This window comes from Microtus ochrogaster, unplaced genomic scaffold (genome assembly GCF_000317375.1).
Source record: "Microtus ochrogaster isolate Prairie Vole_2 unplaced genomic scaffold, MicOch1.0 UNK48, whole genome shotgun sequence".
NCBI classification, from domain to species: domain Eukaryota; kingdom Metazoa; phylum Chordata; class Mammalia; order Rodentia; family Cricetidae; genus Microtus; species Microtus ochrogaster.
The window spans coordinates 372,167-394,838 of NW_004949146.1; the positions used below are offsets into that span (position 1 = coordinate 372,167).

Here is a 22,672-nt window from a genome sequence, read left to right on the forward strand (position 1 = left end):
TGCAGGCACCCCCAGTTCGCACTGTGTGCATTGGAGTGCAGGCACCCCCAGTTCGCACTGTGTGCATTGGAGTGCAGGCACCCCCAGTTCGCACTATGTGCATTGGAGTGCAGAAGCCTCCAGTTCGCACTGTGCGCATTGGAGTGCAGGAGCCCCCGGTTCACACTGTGCGCATTGGACTGCAGGAGCCTCCGGTTCACACTGTGCGCATTGGACTGCAGGAGCCCCTGGTTCACACTGCACGCATTGGAGTGCAGGAGCCTCCAGTTCGCACTGTGCGCGTTGGAGTGCAGAAGCCTCCAGTTCACACTGCATGCGTTGGAGTGCAGGAGCCCCCGGTTCACACGTTTCAGAGGAGGAGCCATTTTACTAAGAAGCAGCTTCCCTTCAGTTTCTGACTGAGTTCCTAGCTTCAGAAGCTCAGATTTTTAAGGTAAAAATAACTATCAAACACAAGTATGAAGATTCTTGCATATTAGCATATAGTAAGGAGCTTTTTCTTTTTAATATTTTCTATTTTTAAATTTTTTATTTATTTTTTATTTTTACTTATTTTTTTGAGACAGAGTCTCTTTACAGCAGTGGTTTTCAACCTACCTAAAGCTGTGACCCTTTAATTTAGTTCATGTTGTGGTGACCCCAACTGTAAAACTACCTTTGTTGCTACTCCATCACTGTAATTTTGCTACTGTTGTGAATGATAAGTTTCTGTGTTTTCTGAAAGTCTAAGAAACCCTGTGAAAGGGTTGTGTGACCCCAAAGAGGTCAAAACCCACAAGTTGAGAACCATTGCTTTACAGATCCCAGGCTGTCCTCAAACTCACAGAGATCCGCCTGCCTGTGCCTCCCAAGTGCTGGGATTAAGGGCATGAGCCATCAGCCTGGCCTAAAACTTATTTTATGTGATTTGCTTGCATATATATGTGTACCAAATATGTGGGTTATAGACAGTTGTGAGCTGCCATGTAGATTCTGGGGATCACACCGGGTGTTTTTAATTGCTGAGCCATCTCTCTAGCCCCAGTAATACTTATCCATCTTCTGCGCTAGCTGTGCCAAAATAAGGAGGGGCTTCTCATCACACAGTCCTTCCAGTGACTGCTGCTGCTTGGCAGAAAATACTGGTCTACACGTCATTTCCAGTATATTTACTCTTTATTGCATTCCCTCGATTTGCATTACACAATATAATATTTATCTTTTTTTCAATATAATTTTGGACAAAAACACAAGACATTAACTTCATTGAACAAGAAACATAAGTTAATCCATACACGGCTTTGTTGATAGGAGAAAGTCAGGACCACAGACAACAGGGACCATGGTGATGGACAGGGACCACAGTACTGGCCACGGGCATCACAGTTTCACAGTTCACTCTTCTAAAGCCATAAATTAAGCCAGGGATGAAAACCCAAAACGAAGTACACAGACAGCAAGATTAGGAGATGATCTGCCTTCTACCGTAGGGACAGTGTAAGAGACACACCCAGGTGCCCCTGTGGCATCAAGCCCCCTGACTGGCTTCTGATCACTGTCTTTGTGTTTTAAGCAGCAGCAGCAGTGGGGAGAGGGGCATGTTCCCTAAGACTCATCACCATGAATGACGACCTAGTTAAATTTCTTCTTACCCACTGATTAGACAAATCTCCCTCCAAAGGGCTGGGTGAGTTCCTCCTGTTTCGGAAGAACGGAATGCACTGGAATGGATATTCAAGGACTGAGGGAGAGGACGAGGAGGTGGCTGGCTTCGCTGGATAATAGTGTCTTAGTTATGTGCTTTAGACATTACAGATCGCTTGAGATACAGGGAGAGGAAATTGTAAGCCATTCGCCTGAGGAAAAGGAAGAGTATGGCCCTAATAAGCCTCTGACGTCATCTCAAGGAGCTGACCCACTTAGAGTTGGACACTAATTGGAGCTGAGAGGCTTGTAGATTATTTTAATATTTTTTTCTGTTTAGGGATGTACAGCTTTCCATCTGTATCTTTCATAAGGGTTTAACAGCATCTACTGAGTGGTAATGATTAGCATATCTCTTACCACAGAACAAATTAATTACACTCAGGGCATATCACAGCCACGGCAGGAATGATTGGACTTCCGATTAGGGAAGCTCTCCTGATTGCGACTTAGAAATATCTCTGAAAATGATTGAGAACAACATCTTAGGTATTCAAAGCCTGCTTCTTCAGGCACAGATAACAACATTCTGTGGAAGAACCTTTTAACCAGACACACAGCCGTTAGCAAGGAGGAACACCAAGTGAGCCTCTTGGAACGTCTACCTTTTCGCTTGGTCACGTGGAGAAGCCTACCTGCTGGTAGACCAAGTGTTTTCTGGGGGTGGGCGTGGCGGGAGCAGTGTGCACAGGTGCAGCATGCCTCCCACGTAGGCAGGGATCATCTTAGCATGGGAGGGCAAGCAGAGTAGCCTAAAGAAGTTCACACCTTCCAGGAAACACGAGGATCTCAGGAGCACGAGGGAGGTGGCCGCACTAATCATGCAGAACGAGCGCTAAGGGTAGCGAGCGGTTTACTCCGTCCGCTGTCGTGAGTATGCTGAGTGACGATCCAGGCCATCTTCACCTTGGTCACTTCCCTTGGTCACTGCTGTAAACAGTCTGTTTTCAATCAAAGTCCAGGGGGCTACTGCAAAAGAAATCCCAAAGCAGACACAAAACCATGAGCTCCGCAAAAACACATTCTCCAAGAAGTCACTAAGAGCTCTGGGCCTTTTCTCCATTTCCCATGCATTTGCTACTTGATGGGCACTTCTGAAAGACAATGGCCACAGCTCCATGCATTTTAGAAGCGGTTCCAATATATATGTCCTATCAAGTTTCCCCTGTGCTTTGATAGCAGGACAAGGAGAGCAGACCAACAGAACAGCCCATTTCCTTGCTTGGTCCTTCAGACCTATAACACAGGGAGACGCTGATACACGGAAAGAAGGTTATGTAGGAAAGAAACCATCAGACTTGTGCATGCCGCTGCATTGTTGCTCTGGGGAAGCCCTGGGACCTTGCAGACTGGGGACCTGCAGTGGGTGCTCCCGAGGATGGCATGTACTTACGCGCCTTCTTCTCTCAAGAGGGCCAAGAATTTCCTCACGCGGTACTCAGGATCCATCTAAATCATCAGAAGAAATAGAGAGGACATGTCGGTGGTGCTTTTCACACACACACACACACACACACACACACACACACACACACACAAAAAAAAAAAAACAACAACAACAACAACAACAAAACCCCACACACACATCAGGGCCAGGTTTGACCGCACACTTCCAGGGGCACTCGGAAAGGTGTCACCTGCCTCCTGGCCAATGTATTGAAGCATAATAGAGCAGATTATGTCATTTAGAAGCCAGTGGGACTTCCCAATATGGAGAAGCCACTGGTCCTTCAAGGGCACCTCAACCAAGTGCTCCCTTGGCTATACTGGTGTGAGGAGGAGAAACACACCAGGAAGGTATCACCACAGACCAGCCGATGGGCTGGGGGGGGGGGGGCGGTTCGTCCAGACATGCCTGGAGGCATTCCGGTGCTGACTCATGGGAGTTCAAATGACATCTATTTCATACATCTTACTGACGGAAGAAGACAGAACTTGAAGAAACCTAATTGAGGTTGATTGAGGGACCAAAATACAGTTCTGACTTCCACATACTCGGTGACCTGGCTTTTCCAGCGGCAGTGCTCCTTTGGGATTGGTGGAGATGCTGCCACACCCAAGGGAGCAGAAAGTGCTGTTGGGCTCTTGGGACCCCTGGTCTCTGGCTGCCAGAGAGTCACAAACCCAAGCCAAGATGGTGGGCTCTGAGACAGGAGCTGTCACTTTGTCTCCAGTTTACTCCACTGTGGCAAAGTGTGTGGTATTTTTGCTGGCCTGATGGTGGAGACTAGACCGGAGGTGATCTGGAAGACTATCATTACAAACATCTCTAATTCCCTAGAATGAACTTTTCATGTGAGAAACACCTCACCTTTAAAGCATGTATGCAGAAGTCCGTTCCCAAGAGGAACTCCCCACCCTCCGAGAGCAGCTTGCAAACGCTCTGCTCCCTCTGCTCCGCTGTGCGCAGCTGCGGGCAGCTGTGCAATCAAATTCCCCTCCAATCACTTTATAAAAAAGATTCTCCTCTGTCCCCAGCAAAACAGTGAACAGAAGTTTCAAATGTATCAAAGTTAAGGGGTCAGACTACAAAGAACTAGGAAAAAGTGCGACCGGCTAACAAAAGAACCATTTTTCCTCTTGGGGACTAGAATTACACATGAATCAATTGTCAAAGTTCTTTCTAAAAAATGGAACTGGCTGGAGCTCGCTGCAGTCAGTACATGCAGGTCTTCGCCCATTAACTATATTTAATATGTGTGAGGAACGACTTACTGACTTGCCTGTAGCTATGGAATTAAAAGCCAAGAGAAAGGGAGGAAAAAAGTAATCTAGATAAATGACTTTATTCCCTCAGGTGACATCCAGTCAGAGCAGATCCTCAACACCGAGCAAGTTTTAACAAAATCGGTACGGCGAGCGGCGTGAGCACGACTTCCACTCTGTTCAACTACATGTCTCTCCACCCCAGCTCGGCTCCTGAGGCAGATCTAAAGAGAAGTCACTCAGCTGCACGGAATCCATTTGATGTGAAGGGGTTCAAACTCCAGGCCTATGAAGTGTCAGTGGCTGGCGATTAGGCCGAACACCCCACTCTCACTTTCCCCCTCCCCACACAAGAGGTATTAAGATGATCACTGGGCTGCGGGCATCAAAGGGAGAGGAGGAAGGCGGGGTGGGGAGAAAAACTCACATGGTTTCTTCTATGCAATTATTTTAAAAGATTGTCCTGAAACTGAGAAAAGAAGGGTAGAGCTGACTTTCTGACAGATTTATCTTCTCAGGGACAGAGCCAGTACACCTGTATGTACGCCTTTACCAGGAATAAGCCTGAGCACAGCGCTCAATCTATGGCTCTAATTTATTGCTCATAATGGAAAATACATAAATCGACTTAAAAACAGTTGCTGGAAGCTGGGGAAACTTTTGGTTTCTGAAAACCACAAAAACTTAATTTTAAGTTAAGTTTATCAGAGAGAATGAAAACGATTCTCTCCGTAGTTTATATTCATTGGTCCAAGAGCTCCCTTCGGCTGTAAACGTGAAGAGAGAAATCCCACTGCTCACGCTGGCAAGGGCAGGACTGCCCTGCAGCGCATGTGCTTAGAATAACTCCAGTCTCCAAACTCGAGTCTGGGGATGGCTCACTCATTCATTCATCCACTCATTTGTTCGAGGGAGATTTCCTGAGTACTCTGGTACGTGCTGAGCTGGCCTTGGGGCCGCACAATGGGTGGCAGCCCAGGTGTGTGAGCACACAGACCTTCTTAGCCTGCACACATGTATGATGCACACGTGTGTGCACGTGTAGAGACCCATGGCCGCGAGGAGTCCCAGGAGAAGGGAGGGAACTGCAGTAGATGCAAGGAAGGACCCACGTGGTCTCCGCTGCCTGTGAGGATGTGTGGTCTATGGGAGTCGGGATGCTTTAACCCTCCAGCAGTCTGCACAGAACTGCTAGGAAGCTGGGCAGTGGTGGCGCTCACCTTTAATCCCAGTGCTAGGGAGGTAGAGGCAGGCAGATCTCTGAATTTGAGACCAGCCCCACCTACATAGAGAGCTCCAGGACATCCAGGGCTACACAGAGAAAGCCTGCCTCAAAAACCAACAAAAAGAAAAGAAAAAAATTTCTAGGAGAGGGCAGGGGACATGCACAGAGGCCATGTCTAATCTGCACAAGTCCCTGTGTCTGTCCTTACACTTCTCTTGGGTCTGTGCAGTCACTACTGACCCTGACGTAGAGGACTATAGTAGAGAGCGTGTGACCGGGACTAACTCGCTGACAGCCTGTGCACATGGCTCTTTGAAGTCCTTTCTGACTGTCAGGCCTAATAACTCTACATTAAAATTAAAAGTCACACTACGCTCTTCTCATCTGTTTCTGAGGATGGCACAAGTGTCCCTGAGCCTTTGGACAGGAACGCAGGCCCTCCTGCTGTGCCACTTCCACTCCTGCGATTCCACAGAGAAGAAGTCAGCTTACCTGCAGGGACATCTCGATCAACATGAGTAACTTCTTGATTCCTATCCAGACCTTCTTCCCTTTGACTTGCTGAGCAATCGTGGTGCGTTCCTTATCTTTGAAGTTGCCCAAAAGCTACAAAAGCAATAAACAGTAATGAAGCCCTGTCTACAGCACACACCCGAACATTCGCCCTTACGTGAGCAGTGGGAGGAGCTAGCTGACCAGGATGAACTGACCCTTCTAGCCACATGTGACCACACAAAGGCAAGGTCTTATTCGGTAGCCCAGACTCTCCTCAAACTCACGGTTAATTCTCCTGCCTTAGCCTCCCTGATGCTAAGATTACCTTGTCTGAAAGAGACATATCTTATGCTGTGTTTCTAGAGACCTTTAGTAAACTTAGAGACATATTTTCTGGGGGAAAACAACTCCAATCTATGATTACTCATCCCAGCTACAAAAGGCTGCTCAAACAGGTGACCAAGAAATACTTCTGCTGACTTCTGCTCTGTGGGGAGCACACGGCCACTCCCAATAGTTTGTGGGGAGCACATGGCCTCTCTCAATGCTCTGTGGGAGCACATGGCTTCTCTTAGGTACTCTGTGGGAGCACACGGCCTCTCTTAAGTGGTGGGACCTTTAAGAAGTCTCCTTGACTCTCCCACACCAAACAACTTAACATCATATTTTCCAACAGATCTCATCTAGTCATGTGTACACTAATATTCAGTTTTTAAATTAAACGCTTCAACAATTAAGGAAACATTTTCACGTTATAAAGTTGTGAAGTTTGAGTAGCTTTTTTTTGTAGTTTCAAAGGCTTTAATCATTGTTCTGGTTTACTAAATGCAACGAATGTGCTGCCAGCTGCTGTGAAGAACAGTGATGACCCCACATCACACCCATGAGCCCCCGTTGTGAGATCCAGAAGGACCAGATGCTGGGAAGAGAGTGACAGATCTCCCACACTGCACCCATCCCCCCACCAGTGCACCCATCCACGCCCCCGTTGTGAGACCCAGAAGGACCAGATGCTGGGAAGAGAGTGACTGACCCCTGCAGTCTGTGTGCTGCCCACACCCAGGAATGAGAAGTTTATCCACTCTCCTTTGTGTCCTCTTCTTCTAGCTTCTGAAAAAGCAGTGAAGGGGCCAACATTCTAGCTTGATGTTCCACTAAATGCTGGTTGCTGTGGCTGAGAACCCTTCTGCATTATCTCAGGCCTCAACTCCTTTCTGATAAACAGTTTCTAACAGTGACTCATCTTTACCTCCAAAGCTTCCAGCAGCTGCTCTCCCGTGGCAATGTTGGGCACGTGGATGGTGGTGCTGAAGGCATGAAGCATCTCCATTTCCTGAAGGACATCTTTGCGGCTGGTGGTCCCGATGATGAGAAGCTTGCGGCCCTGGTTACCAAGAGAAAGATGTGTTACTGTGCAGATAAAAAGGCCAGTGAGAAGACTGGAGGAAGCTTGAATGAAATGAGCAGAATCCACTTATTTGTGCATATAAATGAGTAGGCAAAACCCACAAACCCCCAGAATTTTCTGAATAAAACAAAACAAGGCATAGATGCCACAACTCAGAAGCAGCAACAATGAAGTGGGCCCTTCCCACTGATGCCAGCAGAGGGGACCAGTAAACAGGGGAACACCAAACCAAAGCCAGAGACACTGAGTGTATGCTACAGTCTCATCCTCAAGGCATCATGGTGTGGGGTGATGGGAAGTAGTGTCATATAGGGTCTCACTATGTAGCTGTGGCTGGCCTGGAACTCAGTATGTGGACTAGCTGGCCCCAACCTAGAGATCTGCCGGTCTCTGCCAGCTTGGTCTACATGGTAAGTCCCAGGCTTGTCAGGGCTGCATAGTGAGATCTTGTCTCCAAAATAAAACAATCCCCTATGCACCCCCAAACCTCTAAAACCTTCAACGTGGGCTTTACACACATTATACCACTAATTGTCGACAGCTTTTGTCCACTCTGTGCCAAGAATAACAATGCCCCACCATGAAGTCCCATTAGAAACAAAGTGGAAGGCAGGCTGTGGCTCACTGGTAGAGTACTTGCCTACATGCACAGAGACTATGTTCAAGTTCTAGAATATATGTGTGCACACATAAACACACCACACACACACATGCACGCATGCATGCACTCAGAAACCCTCATGACGGAATTAGTTCCTTGGTTTAATATATGACTGTGCAAAGATTCCATGGTAGAAATTTATTTGTGATTTATACAGATTAAAGGCTAATCATTATTACTGGTCAATAAATTAACTAGAAGAAAAAACATATCAACCAAAAAAAAAATCAAATGTTTATCAACAGACATTTGCCAAGTTCCTGAATGACTGTGGAATGACCTTGCATAGAGAGGTAGAAAGATAAAAACAACAGGAAAGCCCACAGACTACGCCACATGGAAAAGAGGCACATTCTACACCCAGAGGGAACCTGGCAGAAGAGGCTGGGCTCTCTGTGGGGAGGAGTCTGCAGGCCAAGTCTTAAGCAATGGGTGAGCTGATTCAGAGGATGAGCAGGAAAGACATGGAGTCAGAGGGAGCAGAGGTCCAACAGCAAAAATATAAGAAAAGCTGGGTGCTGAGGTAATCACACTCATGAACACAGTTATATGCTTCTACTATAACAAAAAAGGCTTCTATACTAAAAAAAAAATACTTTTAACAATAAATTCTAATGCTAACTTTGGAACACATTCCCCAAAGCTAACAGATACAAAAGGTGAAATAATCTCATTCAGTCTCATTAGAATGGATACTGTTTTTAGGGTTTGGTTATGTGCCCAAGCTGGCCCTCTACTCCTGAGCATGGTGATGCTCCTGTCTTGGCCATGACTAAGGAATATCAGCTGTTTTCCGCACCTTAGGTGCCTAGCACCCTCTGCCCGGCTCCCTCATCGCTCTCCTCTCATGGACAGAAACACTGGGCTCTTTCAAGAGCGGCTCTGTAGATGCTTCTGGCTCACTATAGAAAGCTGGACTTCCCAACCACCACTATCTTCCTCGAGCAACTTTTCCTACAGCCACTCAGATGTCTTCACGGTGTTGAAAGATTGGGAAGTGTGGGGTAACTTATAATGGAGACGCTAATTTATGTTTTGCCTGTCTTCTTGTTTAACAAGACTGCAAACACTGTGGAGAGGTCATGACCCAGGCAAGCTCAGGCCTTGACTTGTAAAGCATCATCTTTAAGAAAACACTGAAAAACATTACCAAATAATTAAATTGTGCTGGATCGTTTTGTGTATTAATTAGTGGTAATGTTCATCTGGAAGTGTTCTCATGGAGAAACAGCTGCAGACGGACTAATCAAGGAACCACACCGGGTCTCCATGGAAGGACAAGAGCGCCAGCAGCATGCCATGGGAGTGTGGCTTTAGAAGAGGCAGGATCGATCCAAAGAGGAAATCTATCTTGCTAATGTGTGGTTTCGGGTTGAAAGACCACAGTGCCCAAACACGTCCCATGGAAGGAGGAAACAAAACAGTGGTAACCTATTTGGGGGGCAGGGAGTCGCTCCCAGCATCCTCTCCTGAGATTTGCTGGTCCTGAGGCGACACAGAAAAGGCACAAATAAAATGACGATCTGCCAATCGGATTAGGATGGACATTGTTCCAAGGTTAAATAAGTATCAGTTAACCAAGTCTTAGCACTATAAGAAGCAACTCAGGTGAAAACATTACCATGAAAAAGGCAGGGCTCAGTCAGGTGTTGATCCTTCAAAAATCCACTTCTTTACAGGACGAAGAATGAGCCAAGAGCCAAGCAACATCTAAGCCTTTTGCCACACAAAGGGCTAACCAGATAATCCACAGCCTTTCAGAGGTCTGCCATTGATTGGCCCCAATCAACTGATTTGTAACAAAAGTTCATGTGGAATAAAGCTTTTTTTTTCTTTTCCTAAATAAAAAAAAAATGCCACCAATATAATAACTGCAGTGAAATGGAAGGGCTGGCTCCAACCCAGCAACAAAAGTGAAGTCAGTTATGCGGGAATGAGAGGCTGCTCTTGCCTTTCACCACAGCAAATGTAACACCCTCGGTAAGAAGAATTAACCCGGAACAATCGGAAACCCTGGGATGGATTAAGAAGTGATTTAAGAGCGAGGTTCAGCTCTGCCATGTGGGATGGGCCTTCACCTCTATTTTCTAATGATTACAATCTGAGGTTTTTGTAAAAAGAGTGAAAAAAAATGTCAGAACATTAGGAATTTGTAAACCCAGTAAGAAAAAGATGAAATTAACATTCACTAATTGGAACATTAGCAGGAATTTCTTCATTTTAGGTAGGCGAATGAGGAAATTTAGTTTGCATCTTCAAAGCGATTGCAGTTTAGCTGGCCAGCACACAGGGCCCACTACCAAGTCACGGACCAGAAAACAGTACATGGCGATGGCTGTGGAGACTTGGAGAAGCGTGGAGCGTGGGAGAAAAGTGAGGCAACCTGGAGTAGCAGCACAGAGTGGGCACGGACAAGGCCCCCGAGGGAGCAGGATAGATCTCAAATGCTACTAAACCCTCTGTGGGTACTGGGAGGCCCTGAGCCACAGCACCAAGTCTCTTTGGAGAGATGTGGGCAGCCAATGAAAGGAAGACTTGAATGCTAAAGAAAGGAAGGAGATAGAGTTAACATAAAAAGCATCAGGAGAAACCAAAGAAGGGTCCTAAGGAGAAAAGACTGATGGAGAGAAAGGATCCTGGGACATGCCTGCAGGATGCTCTCCTCTCGTAGCATGGGACAAAGTAGCCACACGGGTACCATGTCAGTTCTGAGTAAATCTCCCCCAAAGGGTCCTGCACCCTTTAGTCCATAGCCTACACATATTGGGGTGCTTTTGATGCCAGCTTGGGGGTAAGAAGGAAAGCAATGGAGTTCTTCTGAAGGCTGGGCAGCATGTACAGTAAAAAGGGGACAAGCACCATCATTTGCAGCTGTGCGGCAGATGTGGGGTAGATGATCTCAGCACCAGATTCCTCCACCACAAAAATGGTATATTCCTGGGAAGGGCATATACAGCTGTGTCATTTGCTACCGAGACCTTAGGAACAGTTGTGCCTGACACCATTCATTGCTCCCTCATTGCAGTGATTAGACGTCTGACCACTTTCAGCTCTCCTGCCCAGTCTCTGAAGCACTGGGCCCAGCTGCCTGGCATATGCATGGGCACCCACAGTCTCTTTCCCCATCAGCATGGCTTTCCCTCTGCCAGGGGTTTGCTCGAATGCCAGCTTTTCCACAGCTTTCTCAAGCCCCACCCACTGTGTGCTCTCCTTTGCTCTGTTCTGCTCTGTTGGTGCACGATCAAATCACCGTTTATACACTATCCACTTGACTTCATGCCCTGTATTTGCTTATTCTTGTATGTCTCAGAGTCTTTTGTAGGAAAGGCTACCCAGGGACAGCACAGGGCCTTGTGCAGCAGGCAGCTAATAAACACGTGTTGAACGAAAGGATGACGATCTCTCTTCTCCCCTAGAAAAATGTGCGTCACACCAATGTTTATCAGGAAGCCTTCATTTCAGAGTGTCAGCGGCCCTGAGCACTAAGTGTTGAATGCTATGGCTACCACACTTAGTGAAAATACTCTAGCGTAGGTGGTGCGTGGGCTTTGTTTACAATTTAAGTCATTGCCCAAGGCTGTCACAACTTTCTATTTAGCCAAGCAATCCCTTAGCTACTGACTGCCTACTATTGACTTCTCTAGCAAAGGAAAAGAGATTTATGGGAGGCTAGGAATCCAAGTTAGTGAGATAAGGAGTATTATTGCCTCCTTCAACTCTTGGTTTGCCGTAACCCAGTGAAAACCAACAAGCAACAGGGTCCAATATGGCTCAGTGACTCACAGCTTGCTCACAAGTGGAAAACCCTGGCTTTAAGGCCCAGTACTGTAAACAAACAAACAAACAAATACAACAAGAGTCAGGCAGCCGCAGTGATGGCTTCTTGAGCCTTTCCATGTCTAGCTTGCATTTTGAATCAAGGCTCAGATATCTGGCGCTACAATGGCTCCTTCTCCTTCTCTTTACACTTTTCCTCCTTCAGTTAAATGCTGAAGTTGAATACCAAAGGAAGGATGTTCCAAATAAATCATGCTGTAACTAGGCAGACAACTACACTTAAATTCTCCATTAGACTTTACCCTGGAGCGAATTCTTTGCTTAGCCCTTTGTAGCCAACCTGGTGCTGTCAGCAGAGCAGAGGACAAGGGAAGGCACTCACGGCTGATGGGGTAGAAACTGGAGCCTGGACTCCAGATGATTTGAAATGGTCAGAAGCAGACAACTTTGTGATATTAAAGAATCTGTCAACCAATTCATAAGAAAGACCCCAGGTCGCTTGGAGCAGCATCTAAGGAGGTTCCCTTCTCCCTGTCCTCTTATTCTCTTCCCCATTGGGTAGCTGAGGAACCTGGGGGGAGGTGACACACCTGGACTTAGCTCCACAAAGGGGCTGAATCTGGAGTTTGTGCCCACTGACTCCACTTCCGGGGCTCACCGTTGGATGCTTATTTGTTTTGTGACATTGGGAATTGAACCCGGGGCCTCAGACACAGCAGCCAGGAGTGTGAAATCCTATCTATCTATCTATCTATCTATCTATCTATCTATCTATCTATCTATCTATCTATCTATCTATCTATCTAATTGTTTTCTGTTGTCTTGTTTTGTTTTTTGAGATAGGGTTTCTCTGTGTAGTGCCGGAACTTGTTTTGTAGACCAGGCTGGCCTTAAACTCAAGCTCCTCCAGCCTCTGCCTCCCCAGCGTTGTGATTAACAGCGTGTGCACTACCACACCTGGCTCCCTGCGCAATTTTAAACCTGTGTCTACAATAGCTGTCCTACTAATTACAAGTTTGGGATAGACATCTGCTAGAAATGACCTCTGAACTCTTAGGAGAAAAGGTTAAATAACTTAAGAAAATAAAGTTGTACTGACCATGCCACACCATTCTTAATGCCAAAGGAATGGCTTGTGTAGACTTCTTCCCCAGGCTGTTTAGCTGGTCCAGCCCCTGATGCACCTAGCTCAGTTTTCAGCTTGATATTTGTAAATTAACCCCTGTTCTGAAGGCATCACTGTTCTAACTTTATTTCCACCTCTGTGGTTTCACCCCAGGGAACCTCTCTTTTTGCACAATCTGTTAGGAGTTTTGTGCCAATGTGTGTCTGTATCATGTTTGTATTTCAGAACCTCCCTTCCCCCACACCCTGTCCTCATTTACCATAGACCATGATCCAGTGTGTCCAGTAATAGCATCTCACCTCTGAAGAGGCAACTTGCTAAACAATTTCAATTAACCAGAACACAGATAAGAACTAAGAAAGAAGCAAAATTCTCTAATGTCTAGGACTGAACACAACCTTACAACCTGCCCACTAGGACAGTGTCCCAGGCCCCTAAGACTTTGAGTGGCCCATGAAAAATTTTAATTTCTTTTACAAGCAAGTGGTGGACTCTCAGGTTGAAGAGGTTTTTTAACATTATGGTAACACACAGCAATAATAAAAAAATAAGTTCTAAATATTTGTCCATGGACAAAGCTTCCCCATCCCCTGCCACTGTGTTCTTGTTCTGCTAACACCACAGCCTGTGACTCTACTTTAACACACTCCTGAGCCCTGGTGCCTGCTCTGCTAACACCACAGCCTGTGATTCTAACTGTAAGACACTCCCGAGCCCTGGTGGCTGCTCTGCTTAATTCTTCCAGACAGAAGCACCAAACTAGCGAGGGTTCTTCAGAGAGAGCAGATGACCTCACTCCCTGGAGTCCTGCAAGTAACAGCTGTCAGCGACGTCACCAAGGAACTAGGGGGCACAAAACCACACAGGGCAAGTGGGTTTCTCTACACAGTCTGCATATGCCAATATGCTTTGCTGAGCATACCAACACATGGATGGTGACCATTCTCATTCATTAGCACAGTACTTAGCATGTTTTGTGATTCTCTCTCTCTCTCTCTCTCTATATATATATATATATATACATATATATATGTATATATATATGTATATATATATATATATATATATGGCAAAATTTTCCAAGCCTGAACATATACCATTTCATAAATAAGAATACACTTTGGGGGCTGGAGAGATGATGGCTCAGTGGTCAGAAGCACTGGCTGGTCTTATAGAGGACCAGGTTCAATTACCAGCACTCACAGCTATCTGTAACTCCAGTTCCAGGGGATCCAATGCCCTCTTCTAGACTCTGAGGACACCAGTCATACATGTGATGTAGAAACACATGAAGACAAAACACCCAATGATTCCATCAAAAATGAAGCCCCTGCTTTCTTATGAATTCCTTTTCTTGCCCCCAGTGAAACCTAAGATGGTTTACTTACCCCAAACTTATCTTCAATTTTCCAAGATCTTTTGTATGAAAGTGTACTATACTCTGCTTATTTGGGTACAGGCATATCCTTGTCACTGGCGGATATCACAGGGACACCAGCTTATGCATGAACCGGAAAAAATGGCATCAGGGACAACAGCAACAAACTCCTGCGAGTGAGGACTGGAAATAGCCAGGGGGTCTGTGCAAACCCGGCCACACTTGCCACTCCTGTCCATTCTAGTACCTTCCTCATATGTGGGGTTGCCATAGAGACCCTAGAATAAGAACACATGTCCCATGCATGGGATACAGGGACACTGAAAACTCATTTGATGTCTTTTTGCTGTTGTTGTCATTTTGTTTTTTCGAAACAGGGTTTCTCTGTGTGGCTCTGGTTGTCCTGGAACTTGCTCTGTAGACCAGGTTGGCCTCAAACTCAGAGATCCGCCTGCCTCTGCCTCCTGAGTGCTGGGATTAAAGGTGTGCCACCACCACCCAGCTGGCAGTAAGCATTTTCAACCTCAGATGTCTAAAGCCATGTTACAGATTGGAAAAACAACTCTTCCATCAGCTGAACCATAACAACTGCCATTTATCTTGGTCACCTTTAGCTACATGGGTGTTCAACCATTATCCATTCAGACGGGAAGCACGGCACTGAGCAGAGCTAGGGATTGTGAGGACCAAAGGGCCCTCTCACTACCACAGAGCACCTTACAGACAGTCCAGCATTCATCTTATAAGAAAAAGCAAGGTTAGAAACACACATCACACATACTCCAACAAGGTGGCCTCCTCTGTTTGAGGATGAGGATGCTGCTGCTGTTTGAGGCCATGGTGGGCTACATGAGACCCTATCTCAACAAAGCAAACAAAACAATTTTTCCCTGCTAGGCTAAAAATGAAAATAACTATATATAAACATTACAATTATTTTCTTATTATTGAAGTAATAAAGGTTTACAGCAGAAATTTTATAAAATATAAGCAACAACAAAGCAGAAAAAAATCAGCTACAATGTTTCCATCTAGATAAAGCAGCCATACTTAAGATGGAAACAATAGAACTTCTGTTACCATAGGACACTACTTTTTTGTGTTTTACAGAGAACACCATCTTTCAAAATAATGTTTTATATGAGAATTTAGGGGATGCTGAGCCCAGTTTTAATTGTTTGTAAGAGCACTGGAATGTAGACAGAAAGTTTGGAGGCCTGTTGAGGAAAAGGCAGTTACAACAGTTTGGGAATTATCCACTCCACCCCTTGTGATTTTTCTGAGACAGGTCATGCTATGTACATAGGCCAGGCTGTTCTTAAACTTGCAGACTCCTGCTCCCACCTCCCAAGAGTGTGCCACATGCATTCAAGACCCCTTTCTCACCTCCCATTTTCCTGCATGTGTATGTATGTTCATTTTGAGATGGGGCCTCACATTATAACCCAGGCTTGATTAGAACTCACTATATAGCCCAGGCTAGCCTCAAACGTATGTCAATACTCCTACCTCTGTCCCCACATTTGGGGGCCCCTGTACAGAGGGTCATCTGCCTCGCTGCTGTCATTATGAGTGGCTCTCTCTCGTCTCTTCCCATACCACTGTTCTTTCTTGAGTTGGCCCCTCAGCACCTTGCTCTGAGCTGCCTAAGGCAGGACACTTGGCAGCTAGGGCTACAGCACATGGCTGTGTTCTTTCCTGTGACCTTTCTGGGTTGGTTCCTATGCAAAGACCCTGAAGCCTCGCTCGTTTGACAGGGTGAATTTCTCTGCTGCCTTTATTTGTTTGTTTGGGGAGTCTGTTTTCTTTGGAAATGAACAATAAGGCAATACTTGAGCTGTGCTTTGCAGTTCATGAAGAACTGGTTCTTGACCCCCAATGATAGCTCAGCTGGTAAGATGCTTTCTATGCAAGCACAAGGTTTTGTGTTTGACCCCTAGAGGCCACGGGGAGCTGTGTGTGCAGCCCACTTTCCCACTGCAGCACTGAGGACACAGGCTGGTTCTTGGAGTTCACTGGCTGGCCAGCCTGGCCTACTTGGCCAGCTCCAGGCTAGAGAGACAACCTGTTTCAGCAATTGAAAAAAAAAAACCTGGAGTTGTCTTCTGGCTTCCACGTGTGCTTAGGCACGTGTGCACACATATATGTGCATGTGTATCTGTACAATGCACACAGAGAGACCATAAGTATGGTTCTTATTTCCCACAACTCAGACACCTTTGAAGGTCATTCTCATTTTACAAATGAAAAAAACTGAGACTCAGAAGCTAAATGGCTGGATTCAGATTTGTCTTTGGAATTTTCCCGTTCTCTTATTTATATTGCTAATAACAGTTCTATGTGTAGTTAAGACCCATGATTTGCAAAATAACCACCACTAACTAAAACGGTATCTACAGAACTGAGATAGCTGTACACACCTACAGGCCCCAAGCATCTGGGAGGCTGAGACAAGAGGACCGCAAATTCCTGACCAGCCTAAGCTATGTAGAGCTCCTATCTCAGAGCAAAACAAACACAAGTGTGTGCACGTGCGTACGTGCGTGTGTACACACCAGATATTTGGCACCCAGTGCAAAGGACTCTGCGTGACAGGAGGGCTGTCACAGTGTGTGGGTTACAGACAAACTGACTTAAAGTCATCAAGTTCCAGTGCTACTTCTTTTCCAGTAAACATCAGGACTCCTGATAGATTGTCCGAGCCCTTTCATAAGATTGGCTTTTACCCAAAGGCTGTTAAGCACAGACTGCATGGCATAAAGTCCCAGGGATGCTCAGAGATTGGTGTCCTGAATTTAGGCACAGGAGCATATGAAGGAAGATGAGCTGCCATTCAGTTTACCAGGAGCTGGGAAGAACACAGGCCACAGTCTCCAGGGGCTTCAGGGAAAGGCAACGGGTGGGTTGGCACAAGTGCACCCAGCATCAGGTCTTCAGGGAGCTCGGTGGCTGGGAGCCCCTCTCCCACTTCTATACCCTGCCTTATTGTGTTCTGAAATTCTTGCTTTATTTCATTCTTTTATAATAATAATCTCTAATACCCACATAAATGCATTTGCCTTAGGACTTAACCTGCAAATCTCACTGAACAGAGGTGAGATGCCCATTTCCCTCCCAAGTATTGCACAGCAGGCCCATTCCTCAGCTGTCTGTCTCACAGCTGAAAAGGTCCCAGGGATGCCTCATGGCATGTCTTTGCTTTAACACCTTATGTGGTTACAGTTCATACTACAGCCCGCCCAGGGTTTCTCTGTGTAGCCCTGGATGTCCTGGAACTTGCTCTGTAGACCAGGCTGGCCTTGAACTCGGAGAGTCACCTGCCTCTGCCTCCTGAGTGCTGGGATTAAAGGTGTGCGCCACATCTATAAAGACCTTCACTATATGATATCTTAGTTGACCTTCAACTGGATAGGAAAAGAAGAATTCTTTTCACTTTTATAGATAAAGAAATACACATAGAAACTAAGATCCCAGTCTAAGGCAATAATGCCAGAAGGTATCTGAACCAAGACTTGAACTCAGGATTTATGACCTAAGTCCAAAGCAAAGAGTGCATTCTGCAGAGATGGGACCCCTAGGAGGTGAATGGCACCATCACCTCCAGAAGTGGTGTCATAGTGGGGTAACTGACCGAGGATGAAAGAGATCAAGGTCAAGTTCTAGCTGTGAGGTAAAATTCTCATTAACATGTCTCTGCCAATTATTTAGATATTCTGTGCTACTGGAAAATGGTGTATACACCACACACATGTGCAAGTGAACACGCACTCACATGCGCACGCACATACTCCAGAACTCATTTCGGTAATAATGCTTACTATAGATGTATTCTTCCAAAACCAGTTTAAAATATTCAAACCCTTTGAGATATCTGCTGATTTTACTCAGATATTTGTAACAATGTTTTATAGAAAGGTTCATCAAATGTCTTTTAATATTTTTTGATTCATTTGAAACGATTCTACACTTACATATTTTATTCAATTTACATGTAACGTTCCAAGAAAGCCTATTCTAAGAAAAATGCAAATAAAATAGTCTTAGGAAGCATAGTAGCTATATAATATCCTTGACTTACTAAATGGAAAAATTAGGCCAATCATTATTTTTTAAATTAGTAATAGTAAATAAAAAGCCCACTGCAGAAGTCACCCTGTCAAGTGGTTACAATTCATCTGGCAAAATGACTGTAGCCCTCTCTACTGAAGCGGTTACACGTCACTGAGTGATGCTTCAGTCAAGATGACGGCACCCCTGTAGAAGTGGTTACACGTCTCACTGAGTCACACTGCCGTCATTAGCCAGAGTTAATTCTAAACAGATAGATGGAGAGATTCTCATGCTTAGGCCTGTAGGCCTTGCAGTCTTCCATTATCTGTTATTCACTAAAGCCACCCAGTGCCTGAGGAGGTGCCCAATATTACCAAGACCTTCCTGATAACGCAGCTACTCTGAGACTGTGCAGAAATGTCCGTTAAGAATTACATAAAAACAGTGCTGTCTATAGACACATGCCGTTAAAACAAAACTCATGGAAAACACAGACCTATCCAGAGATCTATAGTTTCTCTTTTTCTTTTTTAAAGAATATTTTATTGAATACTCCCTCAAAGAATAGTAACTAGATTACTGCCTGCCTAGCTATAGCTTTTTATTGGTCCAGTTATGTCCCCAAATACCTTCCCTCACAAATCTTTTTTGAGACAGAAACTCATATAGCCCAGGCTGGCCTTACCAGTCTAGCTGAGGATGACCTTGAACTTCTGATCCTCTTGCTTCTACTTCCTAAAGGCTAGGATTATATGTGTAAGCCTCACCACACCTGTCTGTCTGTCTGTCTGTCTGTCTCTCTCTCTCTCTGAGACAGGGTCTCACAATGTAGCCCAGGCTGGCCTTGAACTCAGTCCACTTGCTCCTGCTCCCTGAGAGTCAGGATTACAAGCATGCCCAGCACATCCAGTTTCCTTTCCTCTAAAGCACAAAACCCATTCCTAGGCACTAGAGCAGTCGAATCTTGCAGTCAAATTCAGTTTAAGCTCTTAACTAGCAGGTCTGAGCTTTCCTGTAGTAATATCACTAGGAATATTTGGAGATAGTCTTTTCAAAGTTTATAGTTCCAAAGAGCAAACTATTGCTATGGCACAAACAAGTTACATGTGAAGAAACATGTTTATTGCCACCAGCTGAGGAGAAGGTCAAGAGTACCTGTGTCATGGGTCCCTGACCTTACTTACATATGTGACCAGGTACCATTTCTATATGCCATGAGAAAAGGTTGGGAGGCACTGAGAAGGGGGATTGGTTTTTCACTGACTGCAAGGCTAGTCTTCTATTCTATTCTATTCTATTCTATTCTATTCTATTCTATTCTATTCTATTCTATTCTATTCTATTCTATCCTATCCTACCCTACCCTACCCTACCCTACCCTACCCTACCCTACCCTACCCTATCCCATTCCATTCTATTCCATTCTAGTGGGGCTTCCAGTGTGATCCCAAACAATGTTAGGAACACCCAGAATTAAGAAGCCAGTTAATGGCTTGAACACCCCTAGACTTGTTGAGGAAATGGGGAAATTGCACCGTTTTACGGCCTGAAGAGCCTCTTTTTAGGCACTTGTCTTCCAAATGATAAAGCTATTGTTTTAAGCATGACATTAGAGACCCCAGAGGAAACATTAAAGCCACTGGTGACGCTGGTACAGGCGGCTCACCTGTCCTTCTTGCTTTATTGGGGCTCTTCCATGACATGGAGACCTCGGCTTTCATCCTCCAGATTTGGAAAAGCACCCCTGCCCCCCCCCCCCGCCTCAACTTCCATAAATCTGCAAGCCTTGAAAAGAGTCCCAGTGTTATGGAGTAAAAGCGCCGGCATTAGGATCTCACTGCAAGGAGGAGTGTCTTCAAGCCTCTCACTGCTAAGCCGGACATTTCCTAACACTGGACAAATTGTACGTCCAGCTCAGGGAGGGTGAACTGCAGTGGTCTTTCACCCTCCGAGCCAATTGTTAGCTTTTCACAGGAATCAGCGGGGAAGCACATGTGAAGCCCCTGTGTGCCGGTGAGCGCCCCCATGCCTTGTGTGACTCTGCATGTAGATGAAGCAGGCTGGGAGCTTTCTGAGCTGTGGCGGCGGAGTTCTCAGAGAGGCCTTTTCTCTGGCTCGGCTCCCTGCTGGGACAGCCCTTTTCAGTCTTTCTATCCCCCCTCGATCTCTTCTCCCGCAGAACACAGGGAAACTTGATTGAAATAAAGACCTAGAGAACATGTTTTATTTTCTCCTGTTCAATCCATTTTAGAAAAGCTTTTAATTGGTTTTAAAAAGATGCTAAACAAAATGTGATGATGTTTCTCAGTCTTCATGAGCTACCGATACCACTTTTTATACTTTCAAAGGGCTAATAAATCAATCATGAAAGTAACTCTCCAGATAAATTTAAAGCAAATCCACTGAATACCAGGTTCATTAAAAATCTATGCATTTGCTTAGAAAAATTTAAAATTCAAAGAAAATTATCCTAGTAACTGAAATCTGCCTTGAATTTTTAGCTCTACACCGAAAACCCAAGAACAAGGCGATCACAAAGGAAAAAAAAGGAGGGCTTGAGACCCAGTTTTAATAAGCCAATTTACAAGAGGGGGGATGGGGGAGGGAAGTGGAAAGGGAGTCTCTGGAAACACAACAACACCGGCCTGGAGGGACTCTGTCATTGGAGCATGTGCACACACACACACACACACACACACACACACACACACACACACACACACAACTCGCTGGCCTTACAACACATGCCAACTGAAGGCTCCTGTGCCGGGGAGACTGCTGTCCTGCAGGACGCGCACGGCTTTCTAAAGAAAGACGCCCACAGCTTTTGTTTTCTCGCCAGAAGGAACAGTTCTCTGTGACCCACACTCTCTACCTGTCTGGGTGCCTCTGGCTTTAATATTAAATAGAAAAATCCATGCAACAATGGTTTGCTCAAGCAGACGCTCTCACTATAGAGTCACCAACATTCTCCACGCTGCACCAGCTTAATCATTCTCATTTTCTTGACACAATGTACAATACAATTAGGAGGTGAAGTGGTGTAGCCAGGGCATATTTTTATTCTGTTTAACTTCTGCCAACTAGAAATATTTCCAATACTAATTTCTTCTGCCACAAATTCACTTACACAGTAGGTCACCTGGCAGACGGGGTCAGAGTCACCAAGTTCTGACTAATGACAGGCCAGTGTTCCCTTAAAAGAGAATCCCTACCATTCCCTGTAACTAAGGTAACCAGGTTTCTTACTTCTTACATACATCTTCACTTCTTAGAGAAATTCATTCCAGAGCCCTTTTAATGATCCAATTGCTGGGTGTAAGACTGCTCCCAAGCTGGGATTTCTCCACGTACCCTGGTGACTCGCCCTTTACTTTTAACCTTCTATATACTTCTCCTTTCATCATTTACATGGCTTGAGAAACTGCATTTTAAAAATGTGACATTTTTATTGAGATATAATTTGCAAAGCACACAGTCCATTAGTTTAAAGTGTGTAGCTCAACAGTTTTCAGTCCGTTCACAGATATGGGCAGCTCTCACCACGCTTGATCTCAGAATATTTTCATCTTTCCAAAAAGAAATCCCATACTCATTAGCTGTTACCTGCCTCTTATTCTCACAATCCAGCCCTCCCTGACCTGGCAACCGCTGAAAATGGACCCTCTGTCTCTACAGAACTGCCAATTGTAGGCCCTTCAGAGAAATGGAATCCCAGTGGGGCTGGAGAGGTGGCTCAGTTTAGAGCACTGCTGTCCTTGCCGAGGACCTGGGTTCGAGTCTCAGCACCCACATGATGGCTCACAACCATCTGTAACTCCAGTTCCAGGATATCTGATGCCCTCTTCTGGTCTCTGAGGGCACTAGTCACATATAGAGGGCACAGATATACATGTAGCCAAAACACTCAGACCATATAAAATAAAATGGATAGATCTAAAGATTAAAAAAAGATGGAATCATAGTATATGGTCTTTTGTGATTGTCTTTTCCCTCTTGGCACATTTTCAAGGTCCGTTTATGTTGAAGCATGTTCTGAGTGCATTTGCATTGCTGAATAAGATTCCACTTCATGGCTGTACTATATTTTATTCCACTTAGATTCACATTGTTTTCCTTTTGGTTTCTATAAATAACCCTGCTATGAACGTTGGTGAACAAGC

General features: G+C 45.3%; 1 protein-coding gene across 1 annotated transcript in view; it reads right to left on the reverse strand.

Annotated features, from left to right (window-relative positions):
* Window positions 1-1,136: 1,136 nt before the first annotated feature.
* Nsf (N-ethylmaleimide sensitive factor, vesicle fusing ATPase) overlaps window positions 1,137-22,672 on the reverse strand; it is a 132,603-nt gene continuing 111,067 nt past the window's right edge. The window contains exons 18-21 of the mRNA XM_005369388.2: window positions 7,359-7,493; window positions 6,107-6,220; window positions 3,077-3,132; window positions 1,137-2,652 (exon numbers count right to left, since the gene is read on the reverse strand). Of these exons, the coding sequence (XP_005369445.1) occupies window positions 2,631-2,652; window positions 3,077-3,132; window positions 6,107-6,220; window positions 7,359-7,493 (327 nt within the window). The 3' untranslated portion in view covers window positions 1,137-2,630. The remainder of the gene's footprint in view (window positions 2,653-3,076; window positions 3,133-6,106; window positions 6,221-7,358; window positions 7,494-22,672) is intronic.